The 26,932-nt window shown below is 37.1% G+C and overlaps 1 protein-coding gene across 1 annotated transcript in view; it reads left to right on the forward strand.

The window, feature by feature from the left end:
* UBE2V2 (ubiquitin conjugating enzyme E2 V2) overlaps window positions 1-21,916 on the forward strand; it is a 53,339-nt gene extending 31,423 nt beyond the window's left edge. Inside the window, exon 4 of the mRNA XM_004454033.4 lies at window positions 17,319-21,916. Within this exon, the coding sequence (XP_004454090.1) occupies window positions 17,319-17,465 (147 nt within the window). The 3' untranslated portion in view covers window positions 17,466-21,916. The remainder of the gene's footprint in view (window positions 1-17,318) is intronic.
* The last annotated feature ends 5,016 nt before the right edge of the window (window positions 21,917-26,932 follow it).

Raw genomic sequence — 26,932 nt, forward strand, 5'->3', positions numbered from 1 at the left:
GGGGACTGACTGACTATCCAACACTTGTCCATTTGAGATGTAAACCATCTTCCCTCCCTCTCCTTCTTTCCAGAGGGACTCATAAGGTTGTTTTTTTTTTGTTCCCCCTGCCCTTGCAGCTTGCTTGCTGTTTTGCTGTCTGCTTTCTGTATCCATTTGCTGTGTGTTCTTCTGTGTCTGTATTTATTTTTATTTATTACACTTCCCCCCCCCCACCGTGGCTTGCTTGTTGTCTGCTCTCTGTGTCCATTCACTGTGCGCTCTTCTGTGTTTTTACTGTCTCCCTTTTTGTTGTGTCATCTTGCTGAGTTGGCTCTCCATGGCACTTGTAGGCCAGGTGGGACTCCATGGCGTGCAGGCAAGCCTGCCTTCAGAAGGAGGCCCCGGGACTCGAACCCAGGGCCTCCCATATGGTAGCCAGGAGCCCAACTGATTGAGCCACAGCTGCTTCCCACTCATAAGGTTTTATTAATTGCTTTGTAATCATATATTTGATGTTCATTATTTTTCTTTGAGTGTTACTTTTCTTTAGGATTAAGGTATATTTGGTGGGATTAAAAGGATAACTTTATGAAGGCACTTTTCTTTGAGGAACAGGTATGTGTATACTGGAATAAGCAGTCATGGTTGAACAAGGCTGTCTGCTTAAAACAGGAGTTCTTCTCCCCCCCCCCCCACGGACCCCTTTGTCAGATGAAAACCATGGACTCTTTATTAAGTCTACACTATACCCTGCTTTATTTAATAACTATATCACACCTGCACCAACACACCCCCCCACAAGAATTTTTTTTTTTTTTTTTGAATTTCAAACACCCGTGGTTTAAAACAAATAAACCAAAATGACATGTAGGAGCTAGGGAATTCAGGATTCAGTTTGAGACCCACCTCTAAGAAATTTATCTCATCTCATGGTCTTTTTTGTCTGTTTGCTGAAATTTTGTCTCCTCTCCCTCCCTCTCCCATCCTATTTATCATTAAGTTCTGTTCCTTTTAAGTTCAAAATGTAACTTGAGTCAAGTCTTATTTTCCTGTTTGCATTGCATTACATGTTGTCCAGTGTGGCTCCTTCCAATGGTTCCTTCACTTCTCAGTCTAAATGCACTTTTTAGAGAGTTCTTTCTTGATTCCTCAATCTGGATTAAGTCCTTTCAGTTACTCTGTTGTAGTTTCTCTATTCTTTTCTTTTATAATACTTATTATAAACTTATTTTTCTTTGTTTTCATATTTCGTGTTTTTAAGGGAAATGTTTCTAACATACTGGCGAGGAGAATGATGTAATCATTACCCATATGTTAATGTTTTTGTCTTATTTTTAATAGATCATGGCTTTTTAGTAGAAAGTCTGCACTATATATAGACTTAACTCTGTGTATAGCTCTCTTCCTCTTCCTCAGAGGAATCCCCACCTGGAATTTGGTATTTATCATCTTCATGTGTGATTGTTGTGCTTTTATTCTGAGCACATGTGTGCATGCCCCTACATTGTATCACTTTTATATGGTACCACATGTCAGTAATTTTTGAGATTATCCATGTTGAGTCGTGAAAATTGGATTATTCATTTTATTTGTTTAACATTCCATTCCCCACTGGCTGAGCATTTTTTGGGTTTTCACTGAAAAGATCAGTGCAATGAATATTCTTGAACAAATATTCTTGTGCATATGTGTCAGAGTTCTTTAGGGCAGTGCTTCTCAAGCTATTTGTGATGAGAACTGAGTGTTTTTTGTTTGTTACTAATCTATTGTGGATCAATACTTTCGTAAAATGCAGTAAAAATGGGTTACCAAAAAAATAAAAGACATACAAAATGCAAGCCCCAAATGTTGAAATAAAGATTTCACTGTCATATTGCTGTAAAAGTTTTTAAATGCTTACTCTCAGTTTCTGCATTTACTTTGTCCAGTAAAAAAAGAGTTCACAGACTGATGCCATACCGTGGAACACACTTTGAAGAGCACTACTCTAGGGGATACATTTATAATTAGAATATATTCTGAGCTGTTAGGCTTATCTTTGGCTTGACTAAATATTGCCAAGATGCTTTCCACAGGGTTGTATCAATGTATGTCCTGCTAGTAGTTTATGATTACACTGTAAATCTGCATTCTCACTAACTCTTCATACTGTCAGTCAGCAATGGGTATGTGAAATTAGAAAAATAAATAATTGATTTTAATTATTATTGAAGTGTAGGTGGGTTTAAGAAGGGTTAAGGTATGGTGAGTATATTGGATTATTGGATATTAGTTTTTCTCTTGGTTGTTGGTATCTAAGAATTTGATTACTAATCAGGTTTTAACGTTTAAAATTTGAAGAATTTTGTTATTTTCATAACTAGTTAATAACACAGCATTTCTTGTTGACCATTAGTGATTGTGCCAGGATAGTTGTATATATTTTGAGGCTATTTAAGTTATCTGATGAAGTATAATTCACAAGCAGTGTTGGTGGGTGTGTTGCTTTTGGCTTACATCTGTTTAATACAGTTTGGCAAAATTATTCTTTATGGGTGGTTAGCAAAGCATAAATCACAGTGCTTTGTGCTGTGAGGTCTTTTTGTGTGTGTGTGTGAGGTCTTTTTTGGGAAGATTTTGTGTATTACAGCCTGATAAGATGCAGATTTTATTCTGACATATTTACTTTCCATGCTCTCTCTTCTCCCCTCCCTTATTTTGATCTTTTTTTTTTTTTTTTTTTTTAGTAAATTTTTGTGCACTCTTGGTATTTCACATGATTCGCAATTACTTATGTTTATTTAACTACCATTTACAGCTAGAAGTGTTTCTGCTTTGTAAAGGTTTGGTATTATCTATACTTAAGTTGTTACTCTTTATTTATGGAGTCTATTTCAGTTAGGCTAAGGGGGTTGCTACTTCTTAAAATATAAAAGAAGCATTTTAAGTACGTCTTAACTTTGTAACATTCTCCTTTATTTTTTAACAATTGATAGAAGAATATTAATATACCACTGTCCACTGCAGTCCATAGTTGGTTCCAGGTGCATTCCTCAGTTACTCATAAGAGAAATATCATTCTAAAATCATTTTTCTTACCTGTTTTAACAGATTTATTGAGATAAAATTGACATTTAAAGTGTACAATTCAGTGTTTTTAAGTATAATCACAGGTTTATAAACTACCCACAGTCCCATTTTAGTACATTTTCATTCCTCTTAAAAGAAATCCTGTACCTATTAGCTGTCACTTTCCATCCACTCTTCCCTACCTAAGCAATCACTGCCTTTATAGATTTGCCTATTCTGGACATTTCATATAGATGGAATCATACAGTATGTTTTCTTTTATGATTAACTTTCACTTAACATAATGTTTTTCAAGCTTCATTCAAATTGGGGCATGTATCAGTTTTTTTTCAATCGCTGAATGACATTCCATTATATGGATATATCAAATTTTGTTCATCTGTTTATTAATTGTTGGACATTTGAGTTGTTTCCACTTTGGCTATCATAAAAAATGCTGCCCTGAATATCCATGTACAAGATTTTGTGTGTACTTGTCAGTTCTCTTGGGTATATAATTAGGAGTGGAATTACCTGGTGATATGGTAGCTTTATGTTTGACCATTTGAAGAACTTCTAGACTCTTCTCCAAGTTGTAGCACCTTTTTACATTTCTGCCAGTATTGCATAAGGGTTCTGAATTTCTCCCCACTCTCGCCAACACCTGTTGTAGTCTTTATGATTTCAGCCATCATAGTGAGTATAAAGTGATATTTCATTGTGTGTGTGTGTTCTAAGCATATATTAGAACTTTATTCCTTTTTACTGCTGAGTAATATTATGTTGTATGTATATACCGCATTTTATCGATTTATTCATCTGTTGATGGACACTTGGGTTGCTTCCACCTTTTGGTTATTGTGAATAATGCTGCTATTCATATTGATGCACAAATAACTGAGTTCTTTCTTTCAGTTCTTCTGTGTATATACCTGTAAGTGGTTTTGCCGGGTCTTATGGTAATTTTAAGTTTAACTTTGAGGAATTGCCAAACTGTTTTCCATAGTGTTGTCACCATTTTACATTCCCACTGACATTGTATAAGAGTTCCTATTTTTCTGCATCTTTGTAACACTTGTTACTATTATTTTTTTGTTTAGGTTTTTTTCCTTTATTTTTAATGGAGCTTTTAGATTCCATAAATATTATGTCTTTCATTAACAACATCTTTCATTAGTGTGGTATATTGGTTACAATTGATGAACACATATTGAAGCATTGCTACTCAGAAAGGTCTCTAGTTTATATTGTTGTAAGTCCATAGTCTTATTTCCCCCTTATGTTTGTTCATTCCTCTATCTTGAGGATTTTGGGATGGTGATGCCTACTCTGTTTCCAATTAAGAGAGGGCTTTGATCCCATAGGGCAGATGGATGGAACTCTCTTGCTTGCAGTTGTAGGTAGTCTCTCTTTTTTGGATGGGTGTTGTCCATCATCATCTTTTTGTTAGATATTCTGGGTGAGTGTGATGAACTGGAGAGTAGATGTTGGCTTCAACTCAGGGCTTAACTGACATATGAACAACCAGAAGATTTAAGTTTCTGGGACATATTTAGTGGGTATAGTGTTAATTATAAGTTCAAATAAATGGGGCAGAAGAACCATGTTTAGGAAAATTATAAATAAGTCTAGCACTGATACATTAGGAGAGGAGTTATTATATATTCCAAGGTATTATTATTTTAATGTTAGTGATGCTAGTGGGTGTGAAGTGGCATGTCTCATTGTGGTTTTGATTTGTATTTCCCTTATGGTTAATATGTTGAGCATCTTTTCACGTGCTTATTGGCCATTTGTATATCTTTTTTGGAGAAATGTCTGTTCCGATCATTTGCCTATTTTTTAAGCTCTTTAAAACAACAAACATTTATTATCTCACAACTTCTGTGGGTCAGGAATGTGGGTGCTGTTTAGCCTGGGTCATATAGCTCAGGGTCTTTCAAAAGGTAGCAATCAAGATGAAGCCTGGAGTCTCATCTGAATGCTTGACTGAGGAAGGATCCAGTTCTAAACTCCGTCATGCAGCTGTTGGAAGGATTCAGTTTCTCGTGGGTTGTAGGACTGATGGCTTCAGTTCTTCTTTGGCTATTGTACAGGGGCCTCTCTCAGTTCTGTGCCTTATAGACATCCCGATCAGGCAGTTTACAGCAGGGCAGCAGGCTTCTTTCTGTGAAATGAGAATGAGAGAACAAGAGGGAGCAAGATGGAAGGCAGAAGTCTTTTTTTTGTGATCTAGTCTTATGACTGACATCCCAATATTCTGTTTGTTAGAAACAAGTCGCTACATCCAGCCCACATTCAAGGAAAGGGATTAGTTAGGGCATGAATTTCAGGAGTTGGAATCTTTGGGAGCCACCTGAAAGCCGCCTGCCATAGTCTGCCATTTGGCCACATTTAAATTGGTTTATCTGGACTTTTGGTATTGAATTGTAAGAATTCTTTATGTAAACCCCTTATCAGATATATGCTTTGCAAATATTTTCTCTAATTCTGTGGGTTGTCCTTTCAATTTCTTGATGGTATTGTTTGCAGTGTAAGCATTTTTAATTTTGATATAAGCAACTTATCAGTTTTTCTTTTGCTGCATATACTTTGGGTGTCATATGTAAGAAGCCATTATCTCACCTGACATCACAAATATTTAAATCTGTTTTCTTCTAGAAGTTTTATAGTTTTCTTATATTTAGGCCTGTGATACATTTTGATTAATTTTTGTATATGGTGTGAGGTAGGGACCTAACTTCATTCTTTTCCATGTGTAATTCAATTGTTCCAGCACCTTTGTTGAAAAAAACTATTCTTTCCCCCACTGAATTATGTCGGCACCCTTGTCAAAAATCACTGAACTGGGAAGTGGACTTGGCCCAATGGATAGGGTGTCCGCCTACCACATGGGAGGTCCGCGGTTCAAACCCTGGGCCTCCTTGACCCATGTGGAGCTGGCCCATGCACAGTGCTGATGCGTGCAGGGAGAGCTGTGCCATGCAGGGGTGTCCCTTGTGTAGGGGAGCCCCACGCACAAGGAGTGTGCCCCATAAGGAGAGCTGCCCAGCGTGAAAGAAAGTGCAGCCTGCCCAAAATGGTGCCGCACACGTGGAGAGCTAACACAACAAGATGATGCAACAAAAAGAGACACAGATTCCGGGTGCCGCTGATAAGGATGGGAGTGGTCACAGAGGAACACACAGCGAATGGACACAGAGAGCAGACAACTGGCGGTGGGGGGTGGGGGAGAGAAATAAATAAATAAATCTTAAAAAACAAAATCACTGGACTAGGAAGTGAATGTGGCTTAAGCGATTGGGCTCCCACCTACCACATGGGAAATCCCTGGTTCAGTTCCTGGTGCTTCCTAAAGAAGACAGTGAGCTGGTATGATGGGCAGGTGTGGCAAGCTGACATAAGGTGATGCAACAAGAGACACAAGAAGAAAAACATAATGAGAGATACAACAAAGCAGGGAACGGAGATGGCCCAAGCAATTACATACCTCCCTCCCACAGTGGAGGTCCTTAGTTCAATTCCAGTGCCTCCTAAAGAAACAAGGAAGATGATCAGACACAGCAGGTGCAAAAAACGAGGGGTTGGGGAGAAATAAATAAAATCTTAAAAAAAAAATCACTGAACTATAAATGTATGGGTTTATTTCTGGACTCTAGAGTCTGTTCTTTACTAGGTTTAGCCATGTATCCCAGAGCATCCAAGAGGGCCTTAGTTTTGTATCTCATCCTCTATTTTTGTGTTCCTAGTTAGAGGGTATGTCTGTTGTTATGGAGGTACCACATTTTCCTGACTATTCTAGTTTTGTAGTAAGTTTTAAAACCGGGGTGCATGGGTACTCCTATTTGTTGTTACTTTTCAAGGTTGTTTAGGCTGTTTGGGGCTCCTGGCATTTCCATATAAAATGTAGGTTCACCTTGTCAATTCTGCAAAAAGAAGGTAGTTGAAATTTTGATAGTGGTTATATTGAATCTGTAGATCAATTTGGGTAGTATTCCCATCTTAATGTTAAGCTTTCTGATCCATAAACATTACAATGTCTTTCTATTTAGCTTGTCTTTAATTTCTTTCAACAATATTTTGTAGTTTTCAGTGTGCAAGCCTTGTACTTCTTTGATTAAATTATACTGCTGTATTTTATTCTTGTTGATGCTATTGCAGGTGTAGATGCCTTAATTTATTTTCGGAATGCTCATTGGTATTATATAGAAATATAATTGACTTTTGTATATTGATCTTGTATCCTACGCCCTTGCTGAACTGTTTATTCTTGAAATATCTTTAGTGGATTCTTTAGGATTTTCTATCTACAAAATCATGTTGTTAGCAAATAGAGATAGTTTTACTTATTCCTTTCAGTTGGGAGGGATTTTTATTTTTTTATTTTATTTTTTATGTACTGGGGCCAGGGATTGAACCTGGAACCTCGTATGTGGGAAGTTAGTGCTCAGCCGTGGAGCCAATTCCTTGAGTTGGGTTTTTTGTTAGCTTGTTTTTGTTTTTTTTTAAGGAGGCACCCAGGACTGAACCCAGGACCTCCCATGTGGGAAGCGGGCACTTAACTGTTTGAGCCATATCTGCTCCCTGGATGGTTGTTAAAATTTCTTCTTCTTGCCTAATTGCCCTGGCTAGATCCCTGAGTACAATATTAAATAGAAGTGGCAGAAACAGATATCCTTGTCTTTCATCTGATCTTCTTTCACCATTATTTATGATATGATAGTACATGTGGGATTTTTATAGAGCAGGTTGAGGAAATTCTCTTCTATTCCTAGATTGTTGAGTGCTTTTACCATGAAAAGGAGTTGGATTTTGTCAAATGCTTTTTCTGCCTCTTTTGAGATGATCATGTGGTTTTTGTTCTATTTTGTTCTTTTAATATGGTTTATTATATTTATTTTTGTGTGTTGAGTCAGCTTGCATTTCTGGGATAAATTCACTTGGTTATGGTGTATAATCCTTTTTATGTGTTGCTCAGCAGTGTGACAGTGCTGTGCATGTATGTGGCCTTCTGGATTCCCAGGAATATATCAGAACTTTTCAAAACCTCTGTGGATATCTCATTCCCTAACTTTTACTCTTTAAGTATTCTGGTCAGGTTTCTATTTGCCCCAAATGTTATTACCACCTATGGCAGCTGAGATGTTAAAAATCAACACTGATTATTATGACTTTTTATATTAATTTATTGATGTATTCATACATAAACATATATAAACAATAAGTGTATAGTAATAGTTGTGAACTTACAAAACAAACATATATAACATCATATAGGACTCTCACAACTCACCCCACCACCAATAACTTGCATTGTTATTAAACCTTTTTAAAGAGCATTGTCAAAATATTTCTACTATCCAAAGTATTTTTTTCCCCAACCAACCCTATTATTATTATCTTTATATCATTTATATATACATAAACAATTAAGTATATAGTTAAAGTTGTGAACTTACAAAGCAAACATGCATAACATCATACAGGGGTCCCATACATATCATCTGATTGTTACCATGTCCATAGTGTACATTTGGCTCACATTTTCCATACTGCCTCAGGATCAACATAGTACCTCTTTTGCATAGATGCAAGACTATTATATTATTATTGCTAACCACAGTCCATAGGTCACTCCAGCCATATTTTTCTCATGCTTCTCCACATTTATCAACCACAATTCTCATCAACCTCTTGGTTTATTTTGCTATTCAGTTCCTAGATTATTCTCTAGCATTCTTTCAGTTGGCATTTATATACCTAGACTACCATTTTCAGCCACATCCCCACTTATAAACTAGCTATTACTCACTATATGTTACTGTCCAGTCTATACATTTCCACACTTTTACAGTAAAGCTAATTAAAACTTCTGCATTTATTAAACATCAGTTAATCTATCTCAGTCCTCCTATCTCCTTTAAGAATCCACCACCTACCACCAGGTCTTTTCCTATAATTTCTTCTAGAAGTTTTATGGTTCTTTTATTTTTAGGTTTTTGGTCCATTTTGAGTTAATTTTTGGATAAGGTGTGAAATAGGGGTCCTCCTTCTTTCGGCTATGGAGATCCAATTCTTTCAGCACCATTTGTTGAATGGACTGTTCTGCCTGAGCGGTGTGGGTTTGACAGGCTAGTCAAAAATCACTTGACCATACATGTGAGGGTCTGTTTCTGAACCATAAATTTGGTTCCATTGGCCTGTGTGTCTGTCTTTATGACAGTACCATGCTGTTTTTACCACTATAGCTAGGTAATACGATTTTAAGTCTGGAGATGAGGGTTTGCCTTTCCTTTTTATGATATTTCTGGCTATTCAGGACCACTTACTCTTCCAAATAAACTTGATGATTGTGTTTTTAATTTTATTTTTTTTAATGCTGGTGGAATTTTTATCAGGATTGCATTGTATCTCTGTATCAATTTGAGTAGGATTGACATCTTAATGATATTTAGTCTTCCAATCCGTGAGTATGGAATGTTCTTCCAGTTATTTAGGCATTTTATTTTTTTAAAGATTTATTTTATTTATTTCTCTCCCCTTCCCTCCTGTTGTCTGCTCTCTCTGTCCATTTGGTGTGAGTTCTTCTGTGTCTGCTTGCATTCTTGTCATGTGGCATAGGAAACTGCTTTTTTTTTGTTGGGTCGTCTTGCTGCATCAGCTCTCCGTATGTGCGGCACCACTTCTGGGCGGGCTGTGCTTTGTTCGTGCGGGGTGGCTTTCCTTGCGGGGTGTGCTCCGTGTGCATGGGGCACCCCTATGCTGGGACACCCCTGCATGGCATGACACTCTTGCATGCATGGGCCAGCTTGCCACACGGGTCAGGAGGCCCTGGGTATTGAACTCTCCATATGGTATGCGGATGCTCCATTAGTTGAGCCACAACCATTTCTCTATTTAGGCATTTTTTGATTACTTTTAACATTGAGTTGGAGTTTTCTGAATACAAGTGCTTTACATCATTGCTTAAGTTTATACCTGATTATTTGAGTTTTATCTGTCATTATTTATTCTCATCACTCTTTTATTTATTTATTTATTTTTTTAATTGATTTTGTAAAAATATTACATTAAAAAAATATGAGGTCCCATTCAACCCTACCACCCCCACCCCACCACTCCCCCCCAGCAACCCTCACTCCCATCATCATGACACATCCATTGCACCTGGTAAGTACATCTCTGGGCATCTCTGCACCCCATGGTCAATGGTCCACATCATGGCCCATACTCTCCCACATTCCATCCAGTGGGCCCTGGGAGGATTTACAATGTCCGGTGATTGCCCCTGAAGCACCATCCAGGGCAACTCTAAGTCCCAAAGGCGCCTCCACCTCTCATCTCTTCCTGCCATTCCCCATACCCATCAGCCACCATGTCCACTTTTCCCACTCCAATGCCACCTTTTCTCTGTGGACCTTGGATTGGTTGTGTCCGTTGCACCTCTATGTCAAGAGGAGGCTCAGATTCCACATGGATACTGGATGCAATCCTCTTGCTTTCAGTTGTAGGCCCTCTAGACTCCATGGTGTGGTGGTTGTCCTTCTTCAACTCCATCTTAGCTGAGTGAGGTGAGTCCAATAAATCAGATTGTAGGAGCTGAAGTCTGTTGGGGCTCAGGGCCTGGCTATCATATTGTCAGTCCAGAGATTCAAATCCCCTAAATATATCTTAAACCCCAACACCAACTACAATTCCAGTAAAGTAGCATGAAAAGTCTTGTGCAGAGAGATCCCATCTGAGTCCAGCTCCATCACGCAGAAACACCAGCTCCAAAGAAGGGCCATCTGATATGGCAGTAAACCCCATCTGCCATGACCATAGAACCCGTGGGTCTCTTTAGCCCTCAAAGGAACGATTACCTGGGGTTGTATCTACTTTATCTGTCTCTTAGACTCTGCTCAGTTGTGCTTAAGGGCAATCCTTCTGAAAGCCTCCAGACTCTTTTTTAGAGACTCGTAGCCATATAAACTCATTTCTCCTTTCCATTTCCCCCTTACATTATGTCAAACAGCATTTTAAAGTCATGTTATTATATGTAGACAGGGATATTCTGTCCACAGAATATTCTCACCACTCTTTTGACACTTGTTACTTTTATTGATATAATCTTCATTTCTAGACTCTCCCCTGGCCTCTCTCTCCCATCTTTTCTTTTCATGTTCTAGCACACCCTTTTGTAGTTCCTGGAAATCTGTTCTCTTGCTTAGAAATTCTCTCAGTTTCTGTTTATCTGTGAATATTCTAATATTGCCCTCATTTTTTTTTATCCCCCCCGCCCCCCCCACCATGGCTTACTTGCTGTCTGCTCTCTATGTCCATTTGCTGTGCGTTCTTCTGTGTGTCTGTATTTATTTTTATTTTTTCCCTCTCCCCCTTGCAGCTTGCTTGTCGTCAGCTCTCTATGTCCATTTGCTGCATGCTCTTCTGTGTTTTTACTTGTCTCTCTTTTTGTTGCATCACCTTGCTGAGTTGGTTCTCTGTGGTGCTTGCTGGCCGGTGGTGCTTGTGGCACTCGTGGTGCTTGCAGCCTGGGTGGCACTCTGTGGCACTTGCATTGCCCTCATTTTTGACAGGCAGTCTTGCTGGATATAAGGTTCTTGAATGAAAGTTTTTCTCTTATAGTATCTTAAATATCTCAGACCATTGTCATTTTGTTTCCGTGGTCTCTGGTGAGAAATCAGCACTTAATCTTACTGGGTATCCCTTATATATTATGCATTGCTTTTTTCTTGCTGTTCTCAGAATTCTCATTTTGTCTTTGGCATTTGACATTCTGATGAGTATTTGTCTCAGAGTTGATCTATTTGGATTTTTCCGGATGGGAGTATGTTGGGCTTCTTGGACATGGATATCTATGTAGGTTTGGGAAATTTTCTACCATTATTTCTTCAAATATTCCTTCTGCCCCTTTTCCCTTCTCTTCTCCTTCTGGGACACCATGACATGTATGTTTGCATGCCTTTTGCTGTCATTTAGTTCCCTGAGACCTTGTTCAATTTTTTCCATTCTTTTAGTCGGTTCTTTTGTATGTTCACTTTCAGAGGCCATTTCTTCAAGCTCACCAGTTCGTTCTTTTGCCTCCTCAAATCTGCTGTTACATGATTCCAATGTTTTTAAAATTTAATTTATCGCGCCTTTCATTCCTATAAGATCTGCTATTTTTCTTATATACTTTCAATTCTTCTTTGTGCTCATCCAGTGTTGTCTTAATATGCTTAATCTATTTAGCCATCTCATTGAATTTATTAAGGAGATTTGTTTGAGCATCTATGATCAACTCCTTTATGTCATCTGGAGGCTTATCTTGTTCCTTTAACTGGGCCACAGCTCCCTGTTTCTTAGTGTGGATTGTAATTTTTGGTTGGTGTCTTGGTATCTGGATTGCTAGAGTATTTATTCTGGGTGCAGTTTTTCTTTTTAGTTTAGGGCTTCCTGCCCTTTCTCCCTTGCTGATTGTGCAGAATGAGCCAAGGTTGTAATTGGTGCTCTATGATGTAGAGGCTCAAGCTGCCCTCATTGCTCCAGGGACCAGTGAAGCTTCTTTCAACTTTCTCCTTTGCCAGGGGTAGGGACAGAGTCATAGCTGTGTGGAATAATCCAAGTTGTGCAGGCCTAGACTGTAGTTGCCCAGAGAGACTTATGAAGCTTCATGCCCTTTTTTCCCCTGCTTGGGGCGGGGCTGGAGCTGCAGGTGTGGGCAGCAATCTATGCTGTGCAGTTCCAAGATGATCACAGTTGCCCCGGGAGTCTTCCAGTTTTCAGTCTGTGCCAGACAAAGGTATCTGCAGTTACCTGGGTAGGCTGGTGCAGGACTCCTCAGACTCCTCCCTGCCAGAGGCAAGGCTGAAGCCTAGTCTAGGGCTGCAGGCTGATCTGGGTAAAAGGAACTGGTTCCTACTGTCACTGTGATTTTTGGTCAGCCCAGCTTCCCCTCAGACTGGGGGTGGAGTGAAAATGGCAGTCACCGGCCTCCTTCTGACTTGGGCAGATTCATACGCCAGCTGTTCCCAGGGTTATATCTTAACCAGCCGAGTCTACCAATCATTAGCTGAATTCTGCAGTCAACAGTCTCCTCCTCTGTTTTTGGGAAATGGAGCTTCCAATTCCAGCCACAGAATAGCTCCTGGGGCTGCTCGTGCCACCAGAGTAGGATGATCACCGGCCTCCATGGCTTGGCTGGTAATTTCCAGGGGAGGTTGTCTCAGGTCCCCGCAGCTTCCTCCCTGCTGGAGGTGGCACTGGGTTTTAGGCTTGACCTGCAATCTGACCTGGATGGAAAGAAGCGTGTCCCACCAGCACTGGGATTCTCAGTTGGCCCTGCTTCCCCTGTGCCAGGCATGGAGTTAAGGTGGTGGTTCCTGGCCTCTTTTTCACTTGGACAGGCTCAAGCTTTAGCTGTTCTCAGGATTATATTTTAGCCCGTGGAATTTACTCATCAGTAGCTGAAGTTAGTGCCCAACTGTCTCGTCCTCCCCCATTTTTGGAGAAGTGGAGCTTTCAGTTCCATCCGCGAAACAGCTCCGGAGGCGGCTTGTGTCTCCAGTGGAGGATGGGCACTGGCGTCTGGGGCGTGGAGCTCTCTACTTACGAGTCTTCTCTGTAGATGGGTAGTCTCCTCCTTCTAATCCTTCAAGGATGTTGCAGGATGCTCTTCTGGTCTTCTGTAGCCCCCAAACAGGTGCTTCAGCTAGCTCCAGAGAAATCTGGGTGTTTGCTAACTGCCCTGTAGCAGGAGCTGACTCTTGGAGCTCCTTACTCCACTGCCATCTTGCTAGTTGTCTGACACGTTATTTTTGACAAATCACCTAGAGGAAAAGGCTGTACCTATTTGGTGAGTTTGAGCTCTGAGGTCAGTTAAAGAAAACGTTTATAGAGTGGGATTTTCTAGGAAGCACAATACAGGCCAGAAAATAACAAATACCTGGTAATGGGGCTTTGAAGCAGCTACAGCTTCTTTCTGGTGCCTCTAGTAGTCGCCAGGTGGCTGGTTTTCAGGGATGAAGAGGGTTGTTTAAAGGCTGCTGCCTCAGGGCTCGTAAGAGGCGGGGAAGGAACAGAAAGTTAGAAGGTCTCATAGCTCCCTGTTGTCAGGATTCAGTCATTTTTCTTGAGTAGATGATTCCCAGTTTGTTGCAAGTTTTTGTTTAATTTCTAGAGTTCTGAAAAAGTTGAGTTTTGACAGTGTTTACCATTGTTCCTGTTGATTTTATGGAAGATAGCATTCTCAGAGGTCTTTACTCCAGTCTTTCTGCTGACTTTTTAAAAAACATTGATTGCATGTTGAAATAATAACTTTTGGATTTAAGTTGAATAAATGTACTGTTAAAATTAGTTTTACCTCTTTTTAAAAATATGTTTAATGTGGCTACCAGATCATTAAAAATTACATAGGTGGCTTGCTTAATATTTCTGTTGGACAGCACTGTTTTAAAGCCTTAAAAACCATTTAACTATTTTGAGCAGGGGAGTGATGTAAAAATATTTGCATTTAAAAATATTACTCTGCTTCTAGAGAAGGGTTTCTTTAGTAGAATTTAGCTGTGAATCCTGGAGTATCCAAGAGGGGCTTAGTTTTGTATCTCATCCCCTCTATTTGTGTTCCCAGTTAGAGGCTGTTCTGTTATTTCATCTTCATTTATAGAAATATGTGGAGGTGAACTTACTATTTTTATTTTTTCTCTGTCAATTCTCTGTCAGACCTTTACCTCTCACTGGTATAAAGATTCAGGGAGGAAAGAATAGAGGATTTTTAAGATATTTGAATAGATCTGGGCAAGGAAGAACTTATTTTAAGATAATTAGAAAGGGGTTAGGAAAAATAAATGGATTTCTGAATGTCATATTTTCTTTTTGAGATATAATTTTCTAAACATGTCTCCATTGTGTTGAGTTCTAGTAATTGATGAACAGGAGAAACAGTGGCTGTTATTAGGGAGTATGAAGAAATGGGCCTTATCAAAACCGAGGGTTTGTACTGACGAGTAGTGGGATTAATGTATTTGGCTAAGAAAGGTGAAGCCGGTTAATACAGTGCCTGGAACCCTGGGTGAAGCATTTGTATTTCACAAGCAGTGAGCCAGCATGGATTTTTAAACTGAAGTATAGCATGAATAGAGTGGAAGATTAATTTGGTGTAGGGCCTAGAATACATTGGAGAGAAACATCTGAAAGCAGGGACATCAGGTTTATTTGAGGCTTTTATCTAAATCTCACTGAGATAATTGCTTAAACTTGGAGTAGTGGCATTGGAAATGGAGAGGAACCTTCTGACTTGATCTCATTAAGAATATGGTTACAAAATGCTTATTTAATATAACTTATTTTTTCTGATGATGAGAGTTCTTTGCATGTTTATTGCAAAATATTGAAAAGCACAAAAAGATAAAAATCCCAAATTTTTAGTAAATACCTTTTAAAAGAGGAATATTTTCCTTAAATATTATTCTTACTATGAATGTCTTAGTTTCATAAAGTACTTTTTGTGAAAAGGGCAAGGCTATGAATTTTTTAAAAAACAAATCAGTTTTATTGATACATATTAATAAAGCATACAATCCATCCAAAGTGTATAGTTAGTGGTATTTGGTATAATCACATAGTTGTACATACATCACTTCAGTCATCATTAGAGCATTTTCATTATTTCAGTAATAATAAACAACAAAAAAAAAAGATTTATCACTGCTTTCCCTGCTGTACATAGCTGCTATTTCTGGCTATTCTTGCATATTTATTTATTTTAAAGCATTTTTATTGAGATATATTCACATACTATGCAGTCTATCCAAAGTGTTTACTCAATGACTTTTAGTATAGTCACAGTGTACATTCGTCACCACAAAAAATTTTAGATCAATTTCATTATTCCAAAAAGAAAAACTCCACGTCCCTTAGATACCACATCTCAAGCTGTATCCTTCCCCAGCTATGCATAACCACTAATTTAATTTCAAATTTATAAATTTATATTTACATTTTATATAAATGGCATCATACAATATGTAGTTCTTTGTGTCTGGTTTATTTCACTTAGCATAGTGTTATTTTTTTGTCTGATATTAACATCTTGTAACATTAACAAAAATTTGTTCAGTTTCAAAGAAAAAGTCTTATATATGCAGTACTACCCGTATTCATATTTCACGTAAGGTTTTACTATGCTCTACATGCCCATGTTATATTTTTTAGTTTTCCTTTTAGTAATCTACATGACCTTAGACTTTCCCTTTCAACCACTGTCATATCCATATAATAATAGCATTGCTAGTTATAAATTATAAACATTGTGTTTTGCTTTTGCATTTTCTATTCATTTCCAAAGATAAACACACACCCCCTTTTTAAAAACCAGTTCTGCATAAGTTAACCCTCAGCTTTCCATTCTCTCACCTCATTCTATTTTCTGGTGATCCATGTTCAAGTTATTAATTACGCAGGATTACACAATATAGTATGATTTAGCACACGCATACCATATTTGTCCTTTTGTGCCTGGCTTGCTTCATCCAACATAATGTCCTCCAGATTCATCCATGTTGTCATATGCTTCATGACTTCATTTCTTCTTATACCTGCGTATTCCGTCTGGGCACCTTTGTTGCTCCCATCTTTTGACAGTCCTGAATAACAGTTAAACACTTTTGCACCTCAAAGGACTTTGTCAAAATGGTGAAAAGGTAGCAGACTCAATGCGAGAAAATATTTGGAAATCACTTGTCCGATAAGCATTTAATATCCATAATATATAAAGAGATGCTACAACTCAACAATAAAAAGGTAAACCACCTGATTAAAAAATGCACAAAAGACTTGAGTAGACATTTTTCCAAAGATGAAATCAAATGGTGCAAAAATACATGAAAAAATGTTCAACATCACTCGTGATTAGGGAAATGCAAATCAAAACTATAATGAGATATCCTTTCACAGTTATTAGAATAGCCACTACTAAAAAGACAAAGAACTACAAGTGTTGGAGAGGATGTGGAAAGGTAGGAATGCTTATTCACTGTTGGTAGGAATGTAGGTGGTACAGCCACTGTGGAGGACTGTTTGGCAGTTCCTAAAGAAGTTGAATATAGACTTGCCATGTGACCCAGTAAGACCACTACTGGGTATATAACCCAGAAGAACTGAGAACAGTGACACGAACAGACATCTGCAGACCAATGTTCATACAGGTTATTAAATTTTAAAAGCCCTTTTATTAAAATAGTTTTAAAAATGGATGCCACAGTACTTTAAACATGGTATTTAATTTTACTCTTTTTTCCTCCCCCTTTCAGGTGGATGCACGGAGCATACCGGTGTTAGCAAAGTGGCAAAATTCATATAGCATTAAAGTTGTACTTCAAGAGCTAAGGCGTCTAATGATGTCCAAAGAAAATATGAAGCTTCCACAGCCACCAGAAGGACAAACATACAATAATTAATTTTAGTGGATTTCAAATTTGTCTTAAATCAACCTTCTACTCATGTTAATGTCTTGATTAAGTATCACAACGCAAAATACCCACACATTAAGTAAAAGAATTCCAGCTGGTAAATATGACCTGGACATTTATAAGAATATATTTAATATATGTACACCCATTATGTTTTCAGGTAAAAGGAAGAAAAATGCAGCACAATTCTTTTTTCTTATCACGGCACTGTCATTTAAGCATAAACCTCGAGTACTCAAAGTAGAATTCAGGTTTGCAAGATGAAATGACAAGAAGTGTCACATTACTGTGGAAGAATATGTGTGTCTGAAAACTAATTTCAAGAAGGAAAAAAACATAAATGGCATGCTTTATCCACTTGCTTAGGGAAAGAGCTGCAGTTTAAATTGTTTAAAGTAGCAGGTACAATGAATATTGTTGCAAATTGTGTTAATTTTTGAAGCAGTGTGGGTGCTGACTACTAGTAGTATCAAAAATATGTTCAGGATTGTTTTGATACCTGTATTTATAATAAAAAAAGTTGGGGGGTGTCGATGAATTTCTGTTAAAAGCCGTTTGTGTGTTACATGTAACAGACATGGTAAATATTTGTTTACAGTCTTTGTTTAACCATGCATTTAAGTTTAAGTGAAACCAACAAAAAGGAAATAGGTGTATGGATATGTGATTTTGAGATAAAAGTTAGTCTTAAAATGTAAATAAAATGTGGAAAGTGTCCTCAGAGACTGTGCCATTTCTATTATATTAATGTAATATATGTATAGTACATTGCAGAGGTAGCAAAATCAGAATTATTGTAGCTTTCCACCTATACAAACCTTTTATTATTTAACCTATTTTGTATACTTTTGTCACCTAGAATTTTGTGGAGTATTTCACAGAAAAAATTACCTAATTAGTTTATTTGGAGGAGGTGGAATCCCAGGTATTATATTTTGAGTTTGACTTAACCAGTAATATTAAAAAGATGTTTGTTTTTGCAATTATTATAAAATTATAGTTTACAAATTATCCACATATAAATTCCACTTTTTTCTTACAACATCTTTATTTTTTTGTGAAGTTACAGGAAGTTAATAGATTGAACTGATTGGTCACATTTCCCCCTAGTTAATGTTTTTAACACTAGCCAGGATTAATTTTATCAATACCACTCAACTTCTGCTTTAGCAAATATATCATTATGAAGTTGAAAGTTTGTTATGTTTACATTTTTACCAAAGTGACTTGAGGCTTTAGGCCACTGTTTTTCACTTCAAAGGACTGAGTATACTACTTTGTAGAAAATACTGGTTTATAATATATTCACTGATAAAAATAGGTGATCAGTAAAGTCTCCTTTAATTTTTGAAAGCTTAATTATTTGTCTCATATTTTACCCCCAATATATGAAAACCAAAACCAGGATAGTCAAAATATCAAAATAGATACTCTGATATTTTACATATAAAGTGGGGGAAAAAGATAAACCTTAGATATATGTGGAAATGTTTTAGTTGCTTTTATAGCACTATAAAGACAAATATCTCAAATATACCCCCGACATACTTTTATCAAGCTCATTCAAAGTTAAAGCTTTCAGCTACCTTTTCTTAGTTAATAGTACATTAAAGTCAGTGACATTTAGTCTAATCTTAAGAATTTAAACATGGCTATTCTATTTTAGATTATCAGCGATGTTTGAAAGTGCTTTAAAATGACAAAACGTGTAATTTATTAAAATTGAAATACAAAATATTAAATGGTTGAAGGAGATAAAGTTGAATTACTTTCACACTGTAAGAGTCCGATGGTAATGGATGGTCTGAATTAGTCTCCTGATGACTTCTTTTCCACCTTAAAAACCTATCTGGTCATACAGGGAGTCTAGTAACATTTGAACACTGTTAAATGAGCTGTGTATGGGTGGGCTGAGAATTGGAGTACATTAACCTCTTGTTCCTTTTCCCCCTTATCCACCATTGAGAATTTTTTTTTGTTTTAATCCCCTCAAGTATATGTTGTCTGAGTTGGCCCTATAGTGTTAAATTCCCCTGTTTTGCTTTTGAGATTACAGAACTCTGCAGAGATCTGCATGCCAGTTAGCCAATTTTCAAAGCAGAATCCATTTTGCATGTCACAATCAAGATGTTTCTGGCAATATAGGACACAGTGATTGATTATAAGGGGGCTAAAATAGAACTAATTATAGTAACATTTAAGATGGAGCAGTTCTGAAGCAATTTTTCCTTCCAACTGTTTTGTAAAGTGGTTAAGGTTGTAGGAGTGTGTGGTGTTAGCTTTTAAATGAATTGTAAAATTGCCTTAGATATTGGTTTAAAAGGCTAACAGGTGAGACCCTTGAGGATGATCATCTATTAATAAAAGCTTACAAAAATAAAATTATTGTCCTATTAGGTCAGTGTTATGCTTTAATGGTTTTAATTGCCTACTTCATTTTCAGAATTGAAAAGTAAAAATATTTTTCTAGTATTTTAAAGTAATGGCATTTGTTATATGGGCTGGCTTTATAGTATTTTGGAACATGGAATATTTGTAAGGGTAGTCAATGGTATTTAAATCTTTTCAGTGTAAAAATAGAGAAAATTTATGAGGTAAAATTATCCTTTTAAAATAATTTATCATTCTTCAAATTTGAGTAACTGCAGAGTGAAATTCTGTGGTTCACATGTTTTATTAGGCAATTCATAAGAAAAAAAGTCTGGATTACTTAATACCAAGGCATTTTTAATGTCATCTGCCCACTAAATATATACAGTTATTGATAAATACACGTAAAATTAATTTTAGAAAATTTAAAGGGCTCAAATGGAAAATGCTAATGCTCTTTTTCTTAAGAGGTTTGACCTGTATAGCTTTGGGTGGCTCTTGTTGGGTGCAGCATGGAAAGGCTTAAAGCAATAAATTTACAGACATAGTTTGGTCAAAACCATATTAACCCTTTTAATTACTACATGGCTTTGTTCTTATGTATAATTTAAAGAATATAAGTACTTTTATAAGTGTACTGTTTAGAAACATGTATAGAGTCATAGTATTTATTTCTGGGAGGGATATAAAAGTATAGATTTTACTTTTCTGATAAGTATCCATTTAATTTGCCAATACCAACTTAATTGACTTATGATTATTTTCACAAAAAGATTCCAACTCTGAAGGTTTTGGAAAAGTGTATCTATATTGTATATAAACTAGAAACATCATAAAAAAGAATGGATACTATGTATTATAGAATTGATGGGAATGCAATACCTTTTATGCTATAATTAATACAGAAATTGCTAAAGAATATGGCAATGAGCATACTCTTATTGAAAATTTTAGGTTATTTAAAAGTATTGTGTGTTGAAAGGTACTCTTGAAAGTTTTCTAAAGAGAAATTTAATATGAATCACTTGATACAGAAAATAGATGACAATGAAGTCAAACCCATTGTTTTTTGAAATACTGGAGTTTTGGAGACTAATGGAATCAATACATGATTAAAAAATCATTAGATATGGTTTTTATATCTTTAGGAGGATAGTCTCATCTAAAAAAATTCAAAGCAGTCTTCTTCATTTCATTTTTACATATAGTCCACAAGGCTGAGCCAAGATTTTTTCAAGTTTATTTATGAAATCAGTGATAATAGCTATATAGTGCTCACTTTCTTAACCTGGAAAGTTTCCAGGGATCATTTTTTCAAGTGAATAACTGACCATAAATATGTGAGTGTTGTGCAATGATGCATTTGCTGCCAAATGTTGACTTAAACAGATTTTTTTTCAATTAAAAATTTTAAATTATTAAAGTAGCTTTAGGTTATGTACATGTTACATAAAAAAAATAAGGGATTTCCATATACCCCACTCCCTCCCCCCACACTTTCCCACATCAACAATACCCCTTGTTAGTGTGGTACATTGTTAAGAGTTGACAAACACCCACTGAAGCATTGATACTAACCATGGATTACAGTTTACATTATAGTTTTACACTCTGTCCCATACAGTTTTGTAGGTTACAACAAAATATACAGTGGCCTGTATCTGTTACTCTTGTCCTTGATCAGCTACTTTAAGTTTACCTAGAAATTTTGGCAGTACAAAAGCAAAGTTAATATTCTGCCTACAAATGAGGACTAATTGTTGGTACTAAGAAAATAGTAGTCAGTAATAGGAAACCTGTGGTCAGTAAAGAAATATTATTGAGTTTATTGATAGTGAAAACCTTCAGTCTCTTGCTGAGCACATTAGTTGAGCAATTTAAAAAATATTCAAAGATGAGGAAACTTAACAGTGGAGTGTATCTTCCTACCTCTAATGTATTAGTTTTTTTTTTTTTTAAGCAGATTTAACAAGAGCTAACTTTTCAAAGTAATCTGGAAAATTATCAGTGTAATGTGAAATGAGATTTTAACAGGACCTTCTCGCATTAAAATGTAAATTTAGTTATAATGTTTAATGTCTTTTTTGGGTTGTTCTAAGATTCATCCTTTTATGTTTACAAGCATTAATGATTGTAAATGTTTTATTACAGTGTGGGGTATATAACCTATGAGGTTTTTCAGCCCTTAATTTGAGGTAGAAAAAAGTTGATTTTCTTCACTATTGATAACTAACCAAAAATTGTGTAATTTTATTCTTTCTCAAAATAGTTGGTCAGTAAGTAATGGTGGGAAGTTGTCCAGATTATGTCTATTATTGTAAATCATCTTTCCATTGCTATAATTTTAAAATTCTGAGTACTAGGAATGGTATAATTCAGGAAAATTTAAAGTGGGTGATAGTTCTACAATTATCCTAATACTCCAGTGAAAATTGAACTTACAGGAAAAGGAAAATAGATCTAATTATCTGAGTTTCTTATATGGATCTCTTTATGGAGAAAAGCAATTCTTCTGGACTCTCAATATTGAACTATTTTTGTTATGATTTTATTAATGAATAAAACTATATTAATGCATAAGCTATATAAACTTAGGTCCTTAGCCCTTACAGAATTATAAATTATACATAGCTAGATTAAATTAAAAATTATTTATTATTGAGGATGTTTTACTGCATTAATCTGCTCGAATGTAAATATTGCTGCTATCCCCTCTTGGCTTTTCTGTTGAAAAATGTTTTGTTAGAGAAGTTGAGGGTGTACAGAACAAGTGCATAAAATACATGATTCTCATATAACATTCTATTATTAACATCTTGCATTGGTGTGGTACATTTGTTACAACTGGTGAAAGCACATTTTTATGATTGTGCTATTAAATATACTCTGGTTTAATTTAAGGTTCACTGTTTAGTACAGTTCCAGGAATTTAAAAAAATTATTCCATCACATATATACAGCTTAACATTTCCCCCTTTTAACCACATTAAGATATGTTTCAATGATGTTAATTATATTCACAATGTACTTCCATAACCACCATCCATTACCAAGACATTTCCACCTTTCCAAGTAGGAACCCTGTACATTTTAAACCTTAACTTCTCATTCCCTATCCCCAACCTGTTCCCTGGAAACCTATATTCTAGGTTCTGGCTCTATGAGTTTGCTTATTTATTCTAATTGTTCCAAATCATACATATTCGTCCTTTTGTGTCTGGTATTTCACTCAACATGATGCCTTCAAGGTTTATCTATGTGACGATGTGTCAGAACTTCATTTTAGTGGCTGAATAATATTCCATTGTGTGTATATACCACATTTTGTTTATCCATTCATTAGTTGGACACTTGAGTTACTTCTACCTCTTGGCAATTGTGAATAATGCCACTGGAATTATTGGTGTACAAGTTGAAAGTCCCTGCTTCAAATCTTTTGGGTATATATCTAGTTCTGGGATTGTTGGGTCATATGTAACTGGGAACCGCCAAGATGTCTCCAGCAGCTGCACCATTTTACCTTCCCACGAGTAATGACTGAATGATCTATTTCTTCCACATCTTCCTCAACACTTGTAACTTTTTTCTCATAGTAGCCATTCTAGTGAGGGTGAAATGATTCTCACTGATTATTTTATTTTGAAGGAGCTTTAGAGTACATAAATGTTACGTAGAAAATATGGGGGGGGGGGGGGGTTCCATATACCCTATCCTTTCCCATATTAACAACATACTTTCATTAGTGCAATACATTTGTTAAAATTGATGAATATGTATTAAAGTATTGCTACTAAGTATGGTCTACATTATGGTTTACACTTTCCACTGGACTTTAGGTTTTGACAAAATGTAAAATGGCTTGTATCTGTCATTGCAGTATCATGCAGGACAATTCCAATATCTCAAAAATGACCCATTTTACATCGATTCTTCCCTCTCCCTCAGAAACTCCGGTGACCACTATTTTTTCTTCAGTTTTTAAATTTATTTTTAAATTTTTGCTAAAGTTAATAGATCACAAAGAATGTTACATTAAAAACATATATAAGAGGTTTCCATATAACGAACCCCCCATCCCCCACTCCCATTATTTTTGTAAATTGTATTTTTGTGAAGATACATACATCACAAAAAAGGTAACATTATAAAAAACATAAGAGTTCTCGTATACCCCCTATCCCCCACCTCATCCCTCCCACACTAACAACCTCCCCCATCATTATGGCACACTCATCACACTGAACATATTTTGGGGCACTGCTGTACCATGTGGATAACAGTTTACCCTGATCACACTGTCCCCTAGTACATTCAGTGGGTTATGGCAGGGTATATAATGTCCAGCACCTGAACCCGCAATATCATCTAGGACAACTCCATAGTCCCAAAAATGCCCGCTCATCACATCTCTTCTTCCCACTCCCTGCCCTTAGCAACTACTGTGGCCACATTGTCCCCGTCAATGATACACTTTCTTCTATTAGTAGCCACAAAAGTTTTTAATAGAGTATCAGTAAGTCCACTCTAATCCATATTTTATTCCTCCATTCTGTGGGCCCTGGGATGGTGATGTCCCCTCCACCTCTATATCGAGAGGGGCCTTAGATTCCACATGGATGATGGTTGCAATTCTGCTTGCAGTTGTAGGCACTCTCAGTTCCCTGATGTGGCGATTGACCATCTTCACTTCCCTGTTAGCTGAGCTGCGTAAGTCCAGCAAACCAGAGAGTAGGAGTTAGAACTCTGCTGAGGCTCCAGACAGTCCAGAGATTCAAGTCTCCTGAGTATATACCAATGCTAGCACCAACCAAAGTTACAGTAGAAGTGACAGAAGAGGCATGTGTAGAAAGGTCACATCTGAGTACAACTCCATCACACTCAGGGACACAAATTCCAAAGTAGGGCCCACTGATATGGTACTGAGCTCCAGAGCTATCTGCCATGACCATATCCCTGTGGGACTCTGTAGCCCTCGGGAGAACCAGTACCTGGGGTTGTATTCACTTTGGCTGTTTCTGGGTCCTCCTGAGGAATGCATAAGCATAAACCCTCTGATGACCTCCTCTTTTTTGAAGACTCTTAGCTGTATAAACTCAGTTGTCTTTGCCATTTCCCCCTTTTGTTCAAGGTCAAAAAGCAGTTTTTAACACATGATCCTACATGTGGGCTGAGATATTCTAAGTTGACCCTTTTATTTAAGGTCATTTTCTATTTACACCACTAGCTGGTGCATGGTAGTAATTCCTTGGTGCCCAGAAGGCTCATCCCCAGGAGTCATGTCCCATGCTGGGGGGAATGTAATGCATTTACATGCTGTGTTTGTCATAGAGAGTGGCCACATGTGAGCAACATGGAGGCTCTCAGGAGGTAATTCTTAGGCACCCTGCTGCTCTAGGCCTATTTCATATTTCAGGCACACAGATTCATAAGCATACTCTTCAGTATCAAGGACTCATTGTTGGAAAATCCTTCTTTGTTGGTCTTTGCCATTGCACTTGGGAGATCATTGCTTTTTCATTGAGGAATGTGAGAGCTCCCCTGACTAGGAACTCAGCACTCCCTCAGTTGTCATTTGTAATTGTTATCCAAACATTTTTATGTCCCCTATATTCATGCCCTGGAGAACTCCCTCCCAACCATGTGCCCCCCCATCAATAACACCCCACACCAGTGTTCCTCCCCTGCCATAGTTGAACCTCTCTGTGGCCCAAAACTTCTTCAACAATGAAGCCTAATATATTGCCAAATTCAATTAATAGGAAAATGAAATATAGTGATGGGTTTAAAGATTAGAAGTATACAAATTTAGATATGTTAAAATAAAAATAAATTGATGTATTAATGAGAATGAACAATATTATATAGATTTGTTTTTAACGTTTTGCCTTTCATCACTGTAATAGGTGTTGCCCTGGATGTACAGTGGCAAGGCACTTTCTTTCATTTCATCCTCAGTGTCTACATCCATTCCTTTTTTAAAATTTTGTTTTCTAATTTTAAATTTTGTCTTCAAAAAAGTTTTAGATCACAGTAATTCACATATACAATATATGGGACTCCCATATATCCAATATCAAACCTTTTTCCCCTTCCCCAGCAATGATCTTTTTACATGTCCATGTTACATTTGCTGCAGCTGATGTACAGATTTTGAAACATAGCTTTCAAATATGGTTCCATTTTGGTTTAGATTATGGTTTATATTTTATTTAGACATTACAATTTTCTAAATTTTTAGTTTCCTGATGTATTACATTATGGTTTACATTTTAGCTTATAGACTTGTATACCTTTTTGGTGTACATTAACATGTCCTATATCCATTGTTACATGATGTTGTGGAACACTTCCATTGCCCTCCAGTTGCCCTGCTTCCATCTGTTCTTTTCCTCTTTCCCCCTCCCCTCAGGGCCCACAGTGACAATCAATCTTCACTACTTGAGGGACCAGATTTATAGATACTTGCAACAATGTTGAGGACTTGACACACTAGACTGCCCTAACCCGTCGGGAGCCACCAGTTCTCTTGAGGGACACAATTCTCTCCGTTTGAGAACATCAGGTCTCCCCAGGGTGTGGGCATATCTTCACACTCATTGTATGGTATCCACTCAATGCTTTAACACATTATGACAAACTGAGCACTCACACACTCCCTAGCAGCCTGCCCCTGTGCCAGATGCCCTCTCCCCCGTAAGGACCTTAAACATGTAATCCTTCTTTATTGTATTTTCTAAAGAATTTTCTCAACTTTATAGTTTCAACCATATACCTGAAATTCTCCCATATTCAACTGTTCCCCCCAGCCTTCCCCCAATTCCTTAGATCATCTGACCCATCCCTCCAGCCCTAGTCCCCCTCAAGCCCACAAAGCTCCACCCAGTGGTATCCCTACGCCCCCATCTTATCTCTTCCCTGTACAAATACTTACCTCCAGCTTATCATAGTCTTCACCCTGTAGGCATCAGCTCGCAACCTTCCTCTCCCCCAACAAAGTTCCTTTAAGCCTATCTTCTAGTCTCTAGCTCTCTGAGACAGCTTGGTTTGCTTGTTTCATATCAGAGAGGTCATGCAGTATTTGTCCT

This window comes from Dasypus novemcinctus, chromosome 14, assembly GCF_030445035.2.
Source record: "Dasypus novemcinctus isolate mDasNov1 chromosome 14, mDasNov1.1.hap2, whole genome shotgun sequence".
In the NCBI taxonomy this organism is placed as follows: Eukaryota; Metazoa; Chordata; class Mammalia; order Cingulata; family Dasypodidae; genus Dasypus; species Dasypus novemcinctus.